This window comes from Bombus terrestris, chromosome 11 (genome assembly GCF_910591885.1).
Source record: "Bombus terrestris chromosome 11, iyBomTerr1.2, whole genome shotgun sequence".
In the NCBI taxonomy this organism is placed as follows: Eukaryota; Metazoa; Arthropoda; class Insecta; order Hymenoptera; family Apidae; genus Bombus; species Bombus terrestris.
In genome coordinates this window covers 1,058,422-1,068,845 of record NC_063279.1, presented here as the reverse complement: position 1 = coordinate 1,068,845, position 10,424 = coordinate 1,058,422, and the positions used below count along the sequence as shown (strand labels likewise).

The 10,424-nt window shown below is 39.4% G+C and overlaps 3 protein-coding genes across 6 annotated transcripts in view; 1 reads left to right on the top strand and 2 right to left on the bottom strand.

The window, feature by feature from the left end:
- Positions 1-53: 53 nt before the first annotated feature.
- LOC100652166 (prolactin regulatory element-binding protein) lies at positions 54-2,658 on the bottom strand. Its single transcript, XM_003398683.4, has 4 exons — positions 2,260-2,658; positions 1,785-2,164; positions 1,019-1,713; positions 54-939 (listed from the first exon to the last, which is right to left on the bottom strand). The coding sequence occupies exons 1-4, from the start codon at positions 2,395-2,397 to the stop codon at positions 854-856; spliced, it is 1,299 nt and encodes a 432-aa protein (XP_003398731.2). The 5' UTR covers positions 2,398-2,658; the 3' UTR covers positions 54-853.
- On the top strand, positions 2,656-5,151 carry LOC100652287 (NADH dehydrogenase [ubiquinone] flavoprotein 1, mitochondrial). The gene is made up of 6 exons (XM_003398684.3): positions 2,656-2,814; positions 2,999-3,066; positions 3,143-3,811; positions 3,900-4,132; positions 4,232-4,435; positions 4,530-5,151. Exons 1-6 carry the CDS (start codon positions 2,766-2,768, stop codon positions 4,714-4,716), a joined length of 1,410 nt encoding a protein of 469 aa, XP_003398732.1. The 5' UTR covers positions 2,656-2,765; the 3' UTR covers positions 4,717-5,151.
- Positions 5,152-5,690: 539 nt separating this feature from the next.
- Positions 5,691-10,424, bottom strand: part of LOC100642496 (RNA pseudouridylate synthase domain-containing protein 2) — a 171,051-nt gene continuing 166,317 nt past the window's right edge. For all 4 annotated transcript variants that reach the window (XM_048410630.1, XM_048410632.1, XM_048410631.1 and 1 more), the window contains one exon: positions 5,691-10,276. In XM_048410630.1, the coding sequence (XP_048266587.1) occupies positions 9,521-10,276 (756 nt within the window). In that variant the 3' untranslated portion in view covers positions 5,691-9,520. The remainder of the gene's footprint in view (positions 10,277-10,424) is intronic.

The following is a 10,424-nucleotide window of genomic DNA, read 5'->3' as shown; positions in this document are numbered from 1 at the left end:
TCAAATTTGAATCTTTTAAAAAAATCAGAGGAGGGTAAGTAAAAACGTACAAGTTTGATTTTCAACTTAACAAAGTATATTTGCCCAGTACTTGTTCTATGGCAACATTTTCCTTAAATGGAAAATTATTGTTTCCCATGAAATGCATTATAAAATTGATAAAATTTCATGTGATGCATGCGTACTATTTATACGTGACCAGTTTGGCTTAATCTAAATTTCAAGGTGGACCAATCACGATATGTTTCTTATCCGAACATAGTGATCAAAGAATGGTATAAAACTAAAACTTTAATACTATAGCGTATACATAACATTTCACACTCGACATCTATATTTCATTATAAACGTGAGCAATGCACAGACACAATTCAGATAAATGCAATAAAAGTCAAAATGAGCTGAGCCTTCTGTACCGAAATAAACCGTATAAATTGATCTTAAAGTGTAAGAAATGTGTGAGAAGAAAAAGTAGCTATTTGTGTGTCCAAGCACAAACTTATTTAGAGATATCTATTTACAATTATGTTTATCAGAGAATTTATCTAATGTAGAGTAGTTACTCATCGCAGCATCACTTCATTTGTTTTAACATTAATTGAACGAACGAGGTTCTAAACGCACGGGCAATCACGCACGTGAATTATTTACTACCGAACAAATTATAAGTAGTAATATCTATTGTCACAAAAATCGTGCACACGTGTTCAGAAAATCGAACAGATTATTACACCTTCCTTCCCGTACTATCGATAACATTTATAAACTAAAGAAACACACCTGTGAAAGTTCGATGTATGATATTAAAAAACCCTAAACAAAGTACTTGGTATTAAAGGTATATTCTCTCAGGTCATATTCCGAGATAACTACAGAAGATGAACGCTCCACAAATACTAAGGACAATCAGTATAATGACGAACCAGAATGGTAGTGTGTCTATAACAGAAAAAATTGTCAAACGTTAAGATTGCCAAAATGATATAAGGATGAATAAAAAGATTATTTAATTTCTTACGTCTAAACGGTATGCTATGTATACAGATTTTGTTATCCACAGAAATGCTGACAACCGCAGTTTCAGTGTTACTAGCGATAGTAGGACCATCTAACTTGGTTGGTAAGAATTCTAGGCCAGTTACAAACATACTATGTGCACCAGGTACATGCAGAGCTCTCCTCAAACTGAATGCAATGTATATATCCACGCTACCAGAGAACATTGTTCCAACTGCCACAAACTTTCCATCGTCCGAGACTGCCAAAGCAGACAGGGTTTCTTTATATGGTACCATTTTGACAATGCTTCCAGACTCCACATCCCACATTTGAAGAAAACTAATATTCTTTCCAACCACTGCGTTGGAGAGCATAAAGAGTTGAGTTTTTGATTTGTCCTCCTCCAGCTTCCTAAACCTGCACCTTTTGTACATATATTTCAGTCCATTTGGGGGTGACCAAGTTAAGTCCTTGGATTTAGAACCATTGCTCACATTCCATAGAAATGCTTTGCCATCCTTTGCTATGCTTGCGATCAGTGTGCTGTCTGGACTGAAGTCTATGTCGTCTATTTCTTTTGTATGAGCATCTAGATCATGTAGTTTGTGTAATTGTGGAAATTTCCATAATCTTATATGACCATCCGTGCCACCAGTAACCATGAATTTTCCATTTGAATTTATTCTAACGATCCTCTGAAGTGGTTCTTCATCGCTATAGAAATTTTTCATATTTAGAACAATTATTTTAGGAAACTTTGCTCATTTTTATAAAAATATAGTTACCTGAAATCTGTTTGTACACTATCTGATGGCTTTACTATCAATTGAAGTTTCTTGCTCTTAATGTTTGAATTGTCATCCTTAACTTCCTCTATCCTTTCTTCAGGCATAACAGTTTCTTCTACCTTATCTATATTTTTTCTGTGTCTAATGCCTTCCTTAGAATTACCGCTGGTTCCTTTGACAACTTCACCATTCTTTACACTCACCACTTTACTACTCACATCGTACAGTTGACAGTGACTCTCTTGACCAGCTGCGATCCAGATCCTCTTTTGATCATTGTACGTTGTACAGTTCATAACAACACTGGGACCTGTTTCATGTCTGGTCACTTCCTCCGCAACGAACTGAGATCCATTGTGAGACAATTCAAATATTTCCTGTTCATGAAGAATGATTCAATTTAAACAAATTATGAAATTACTCTCATTTTTGATATGTATGTAAGAATGACTAAAAAAGAAGGAATTCTTACAAAGCCATTAGCAACCCCAGTCTTCGAGGATCCTCCACCACCACCGACCAAGATATGCCTACCCGTCAACATTTGCAGCGTATACAGCGGAAAATTCACCCTGGCCAGCAGGTCACAATTATTTCTCCTGGAAGGCATATTGTTTCCAATTGCTACACCAGGACAAACGTTCTTGCTTTCGTCACTGTCGTCTAGACAGGTGTCTATTGATAGTCAAGGACCATGACTAGGCTAGAAAACCGAACTTCCGTCGAGTTTTCCAATTTTTTTACAAGTAACGAACGACAGTTACAGGACTCGAGTCTCACTCTCGACTCACGCACGCACGCTTAACACGGTATGATAAGTCTTTCATAAAAACAGACGACTAGACGACAAAACAGTGATGAACACGTATTCAATTCTGTACTACTTTGTTTCTTGAACGCGCTGCGAGATGGCTATACTGTGATCTTCCAAGTAGACAGTTCGATATCACGAATTTCTGCGAGATCGCAAACAGCAAGATGGCTGGTACCATTGTACGTTGTTTTCAGCTCCCAAGGAGACAATTGGGTAAGATTTGATGCTATTGTGTTTAATTTGTAACCATATTCACGACGTTCACGTCATTCAAGGCCAACTTTGATGTAGGGAACATCGATGTTCCGATGCTTTTCATATTTAAGAAGAATTTTGATGTTTTACGTTGTCGTTGAAACGAGGTTATGTAATGGAAAAATTTGGTTATGATTTTAAGGTTTCCTTGGGTCACCGTTGAGTAGTCAGCAGCAAAGAACATTTGCCGATGCCGCGCCCGAAGGGAAGGTGCGTGTATTTTAGTGTTTGTCATATTAAAATAACGTAAATATGGAACGATTTGTGTTATTATCGTTTTTCTTAGAAAAAGGGTGGCCCCCTGGCTGACCAGGATCGTATCTTCACAAATTTGTATGGTAGACATGATTGGAGATTACAGGGTGCTCTGAAAAGGGGAGATTGGTATAAGACCAAGGAAATTATAGAAAAAGGTGCAGACTGGATTATTAATGAGATTAAGGTATCTGGTCTGAGAGGCCGTGGAGGTGCAGGTTTCCCATCTGGCATGAAATGGTCCTTTATGAATAAGCCCTCTGATGGAAGACCAAAATACCTGGTAGTTAACGGTGACGAGGGTGAGCCTGGCACCTGCAAAGATCGTGAAATTCTACGCCACGATCCACACAAGCTAGTAGAAGGTTGTTTAATTGCTGGCCGTGCTATGGGAGCTTGTGCAGCTTACATATATATTCGTGGTGAATTTTATAACGAAGCTTCAAATATGCAAGTCGCCATTGCAGAAGCCTATCAGGCAGGCCTGATTGGCAAGAATGCCTGTGGCTCCGGCTATGATTTTGACATTTTTGTGCAAAGAGGAGCAGGAGCGTACATTTGTGGAGAAGAAACTGCCCTCATTGAATCCATCGAAGGAAAACAGGGAAAACCTAGGCTAAAGCCACCTTTTCCAGCCGATGTTGGATTATTTGGGTGCCCTACCACTGTCACAAATGTCGAAACCGTCGCTGTTGCTCCTGTATGTAATTATCATATATTTAACGCTATTAGGAAATATATACACACGTAGAAAATCTTAATTCTAAAATAGAAATTTCAATATATAGACTATATGCCGACGAGGCGGAGCGTGGTTTGCGTCATTCGGTCGTCCACGCAATCACGGAACTAAATTATTTAACATCTCGGGACACGTGAACAATCCATGCACTGTGGAAGAAGAGATGTCCATTCCTCTGAAGGAACTCATCGAAAGACACGCTGGTGGAGTAATCGGTGGATGGGATAATCTGTTAGGTGTGATTCCGGGTGGATCTTCCACTCCGGTTATTCCCAAAAGGTATTTATATATATTTGAATACCAACTGGGAATAAGATTCCATAGCACATATTGGTCAAAATTGAGTTAACAGCTATAATTACATGTATGATGTTGCAGCGTATGCGATACAGTGTTATTAGACTTCGATGATCTCGTTAGAGTACAGAGCTCATTTGGTACCGCAGCTGTAATCGTGATGAACAAACAGACTGATATTATTAAAGCTATTACGCGTCTTATCAGTTTTTATAAGCACGAATCTTGCGGTCAGTGCACTCCGTGCCGTGAAGGAATAAGTTGGATGTATAAAATTATGAGAAGGTACAAAAATAATTCTATTTGTTGACTCTTTTTATTTTATTTAAAAAAAGAAATAAATTATATATTAGAAATCATGTAACGAATATCTGTCTAGGTTCGCCCAAGGACAAGCGGAAATACATGAGATAGATATGCTATGGGAGTTGACCAAGCAGATTGAAATGCATACTATTTGCGCTTTGGCGGATGGTGCAGCGTGGCCAGTTCAGGGACTGATCAGACATTTCAGACCGGAAATAGAAGCACGTATTAAAGAACGCAAGCAAGCAGTATCCAATTAAAATAAAGGTAGAGAAACTAGAAACCATTGAACGTTTCAATATTTATCCACCGCAAAATAGTCGATTGTAGGAAGAGTAAATATATATATCTGTAAAATATTGTATTTATTTACAGTGTATATAAGTCGAACTTTCCAAAACGCGGTGTTGAATTTCTTATATAATTTTGTCGATAAAAATCATCTTCAACTTTCGATAATCTAGTAAATAAAATAGATAAAAAGAATTTAATTTGTCTGTATTAATATAGAAGCGGACGTAATTTTTCAAGGTAATTCGATGATTTTTTACATGCTGTAATAGGAGGAAAAATAAAAACGCGTGATCGAAAGTATTCGTTCTCTAATGGAAACTGAACGTGAAACGCGATATTTTAAAATATCTTTATAATTTGAAGAATATCAGGAAATTAAAATAAAACTAAAGTAAAAAGTACTCAAAGAGAATTGTGATTTTATTTCAACGATAGCGGAATCCAAGAAAATAACAGCTTCTAATCTTGTTTGAAATAACATCGATCTTATTCGTTCTCACTGAAAATCCGAGATACAGCGAACGCTAAATCATAGCACATAATGTGACAGTTCGTTCCTGTATATTTGAACAAAGTGTACAGGGTGATCCGATTACTAAATTTTTAATAAATTCCTTACTCACGGAATACAATTTTAATTATGATTCAAAAATAATGACAGAGAAGATTACCTAACACCGTTACTGAATCATCCTGTACATCTCAACCTCCAAGTAATCGCATGTAACATTTTTATCGCGTCAAAATATGTATTGTATACATTATTCTTTCTTACATCGAATATTTCCAGAATGCAAAATATCATGTTTCAAATATTTAATGCTATTAAGTACATTTTTGGATCGAATAAAGTAAAGAAGGCGTGTGAAAGAAGATGGAACGACTACGATGAAACAAAGATCGACAAGAAGATAAAGGGTACATTGGCACACGATGTGTATACCGAACGATACTTTACATTTATTCGTTCATTATACAAGAAAAAAGTTTTTCTAGCTCTAACGTTTCCGCTGACTACGGATACAGACAATTATGTCGCTCAGATTACAGTACAATGTGCGTATACAATATACAATATATATATGTATATACATACAAAAGCGTTCGCTCGATTTACAGACCGATGTCTTTCTCTTTCATTCTCTTTCATTCTCTCTCTCTCTCTCTCTCTCTCTTTCAACACACACACACACACACACATTCTCTCTCTTTCTCTCTCTCTCTCTTTCGCTCTCTCACACATTCTCTCTCCCCCTTTTTCTCCTTTTGTCTCTGTGCTACCAAGTCGAGACTGTCTTTTGGAGTTTCTCCTTTCGTCCTTACTCTTTTCTCTTTTTTTTATTCCTTTTTTCTCTTTGTCTTTCTTTCATTCGATATATATTTGAGAGTTAGTTCTTCCCTTCTTTTTCTTTTACTTAAATAAAATTAAGCTAGCTGTTACAATATCGGGATAGCTTGCTATATTGTTTTTTTTTTTCTTTCATTTCGTCTCTCGCCGCAAGCTATCCCGTTGGGTTAGTAAGCGCACACACTGTCTTTTATGATAGGTCCGTTATTACGTTATCTCCCTCCTACGTCTATCTATCTAAAATCTCTGTTCACTGATCTCTGTTTTGTCTGTTGCTTACAAGAATCCGGAGAGGTAACGAGAACTGTTCTCTTTTTATCTTTTCGTGTCTTCTCATCCTGTTCCATTCTCTCATTCGATAATTTATTTAATAGCTCGCGATTATTACAAAGCTTTCGTATAAAAGATGATTTTTGTTCCCTTCTTGCTATTTCAACTTTAACGTTGTTGGCGTTTATGTAAACCGTGTTCTCTTGAGCACGTCTTTTACCGTTAGGATCCACTTTCTTCCAACTTCCTCCAAAACTTCCCCAAAAGAACGCAATTTACGAAACTGAGTCACACGAATCGCATAATTCGTAACGTCAAAATCCGCTTGAAGCTATCCATTCTCCGTGTATCATTCAATGAGCCATAAGACAGATTACCAAATGATATAAAATTTGAATGAAAAGAATCGATCAAAGCTTCGGTGAAAGGGTTCGTACGATCTTCTATCAGAAGAATAAAAATGAATAGAAATGATACAGCGGGATATAAAAGGATATGTGATACGATCAAATGACAACAAGCTTCATCTTTGGCCCAGAATATAATTCTTTCAAACAATTAAAAGATCCGAAAGGTTTACCATTCTCATCACCTCTTCCAGATATCCCGAACACGCGATAAAAGCCTATGTATAGCCCCGCTAAAGGAGACGAACGTGACTCGTAGCAAAATAATGTACGTAACGACGTTAATCTCGTTATTTCACTCGCTCGATTGTACTTGTTGCAAGTCCTGCCACTTGGACGCGGTCTTATTCGACGCGCGGGAACAAGGTACACGTACACGATATGGCTTGAAAGAAGCTCTCTCTTTCCCTCTCTCATACATATACACACACATACATTTATTATTTTTCACTCCATCTCCGATACACTCGCTCTCGTTCGCCGGACGCGCTCGCGCTCTTTGGCATGATCGTTGGCTATATCCTCCTGGCAAGATCACGCTTATTGTTGGAGACCTCTGCCGCTGGACCTGCGCCACTATTTAGTTTCCTGTATATATAATCAGCCATAAAAATAGACGCGTCTATATTGCAGTTTCCTACGTCAGCCCCTTGTCTGCGCGGTTCTCGAGGATGAACGCTGGTCGATGATGATTCTTAAACATTCTTGACATTTTCACGGTAACAACAGAATAGTAAATTCAAAACGAACGATTTAAACAACAATTATCTGTTTACCCTTCGAATTTTTTGCGTTTCTGGTATTGAATATAAGAGAATAGGTATAAAAATACGTACTTTCAACCTTTTATAAGAAATAAATATTAATAACGTTATTTGATAACGTTCGAAGACTCAAGTATCTCAAGCTACATCGTTAAAGGATTAAACAATTTTCGATCACGATCTTGTCTTTTTTATCCTGGTTTGCGTGATGAGCGTTTGTGAAAGAACAAGTGGATGGATGGTGATTGTAGAGATTTCTGAAACGGTTGTTAAAGGTAAGACATTGTTGAAAGCATGGTAGAATGGATGTTATTAGTCGTAGAATTGAATTTTGCTGATCTACGGGCTTCTGGGTAGCTTGGATCAGGGAATGACGTTACTGTAGCTATTCTACGTTTAGATAATCTGATTAAGAAATACACAGAAGATCGTTTGCCATAACTACTGGAAAGGTGACTGCAGGCGTTTCTAATTAAGGGAATGAGGGTAGATCGCTTTGCGTTAAGGGGTTTGCGGTACTCTGTAATACAGTTTCCATAATACATTTCAAAGTTTCGTTATATCTCTCGATTGATAGAATGAAGCATTTGTTACATAACCGATAAACATTATTTAATTCCCTTTGATAATAAGGAAAAAGGAAACATAAAATAGCAATCATCTTCGTTAAATGGCGTTACTAATTGCCCGTGATATTTCGAAGGAACTATTTCGATCTTGTATATTCTACCAATAGAAAGTAAAAAAAAAAAAAAGAAAAAAATAAGCAAAGAACGAACCCTCTTCATTCGCTGGAAGAAGATCCATAAAAGGGATTTCGAGCTGGGTTTCGAGCGTGGTTTCTTTCGAGATCAGAAGCATAAAGATTCCCAGTCGCAGGAGACCTGAGTAATAGAAAAGATCGTCGGCTTTCCTTGTTCCTATCTGCATCATAAATCAAGGACACGAACGATAACGATCCATTCGGGCTTTCGCGGTTGACAGTTGCATCAATCTTCTCTCGTGCGCGCACCAGTGGCAGTGACTGTTCGACCGACCCGTTTACAGAACCGATCAGGACCGTTTCGTCGCCCCGTGCCACGTTGATGCTTCGATCTTTTTACGCTATTCATCGGCGCATCCTGGACGAGAATCTATACTTCCCCATGGGATAACCACGATACCACCGATTGAGATCGAACCACGCGAATTCTAATCGATGCTACGTTATCCTAAATCAGAATTGTGTAATGGTTCTTAGGAGGACAAAATTATGGGCAGTGATGTCACGTATCTCGTGGAATAAGTTTGATAACGAGGCGAATGAAATTCTATAAGCAAATTTCATGAACTATAAATCGTTCGATTATCCTCTTTAACGTAAAGTTGTAAAATTATAAAAAAGATAATCTTGTACGATGTACGACCGTCGCTTCGTATCGACTCTCTAATATCAATAGCGAGTAAATTATGGTGTAAAAGGAATTGGCGAACAGCACTCTACCCTGTGCAGCTCTGTTCTAGATCGATCGCGCGTCGTAACAACGGATCAAGGACGGCCTGAAACGTTCCTGGAAGATTCGTCGGAACACCTGCAGGCTGTCTCACGCAAACTTTCGCTTCGTCTCAAGCCAATTAACGCTGTGACGCTCATAGTTCGCCATCCATCGATCTTCCTCGTTTATGATCTACGACGTTCGGAATACCACGGGTGAACCTGTCATTCGTCGAGAATCATCCTGGAAACGATCCCGACAGATTCACCGCGATATTGCCAGCGCGAAGAGCCTCGAATATCAGCGCAGACCAGACGCGACACCAATCTCGGAGGACCAACCGAGAGGTCTCTCGTTCGTTCGCGAGTCCAGCGACCTGGTCACAGGGATGGGTACATGTACGATGGTCGAGATCGCTCGCTGGCGGATGGAAGGCACGGGGTAAGGATATCAAAAAGGGATACGAAGGGTGATGACAGCTCGTTTCGATGCTTCGTGGACCAGAACTATCGGTCTTCTTCGGTCCAGTCGCTGGCTGCCCAAGCCGGAAGCGGAGTCTCATATTCCCAGCCTGGACCGCAGTAGCGCCACGCGTGCAGGTACATGACCAAATCGGATGGTTTCGGGTCTCTGTACTTCACTTTGCACTCGTAGCAGTGCGGATCTACCGTCATCTTGTCGTTCGTGAAACTAGAATCCGGCGGTTCTGATCCAGTCTGCGTGCCTACCGTCACCTTCAGCGATTGTTCCTGTTGTTGTTGCTGTTCCTCCTCGCCTAGGCCAGGCGTCGAGGATGGAGAGGATCCATCCTTGTCGTTGTTCAACGACACGCGTTCCTCTATGTCTAATTTTGGCTTGAACAGACTCATCTCCGAGTCTCCATCCATGCCAAGCCAATTTTCTGCATTGTGGATGCTGATCAGATCTCTGACCAGCTCCTGATCGGTCTTCCCGATGTTACCGCCCTTTCCTTTTTCAGGACCAAATACAACGTGATTGTAGAGAGGATCGTTTACCACTGGGTAGCCCAGGTATTGAAGATGGACACGGATCTGATGCATTCGTCCCGTTTGAGGCTTGCACAGCACCACGGACGACTTGCCGTTGTAGCTAAGACGCTTGAAACGGGTTACACAGTCCTTCCCTTTCTCGGAGACTTTGCACACGCCTATCTTGTAGGATACCACCTCGATCGGTTCGGAGCAGACCACTTCCTCTTCGGGGAACTCGCCTTCCACTCTGCAGACGTATTGCTTGTGAACCTGAAATAAGAATTTATGCGTTTATTGGATATTACTAGATTATTCTAGGTTGCAATTCCTCCTATACGTTTCTCAATTTATCTTTCAGGACCAATGGAAATTAACTTTTGAAAGGACCGCCAGATTGCGATCATTTTTCTGATATCAG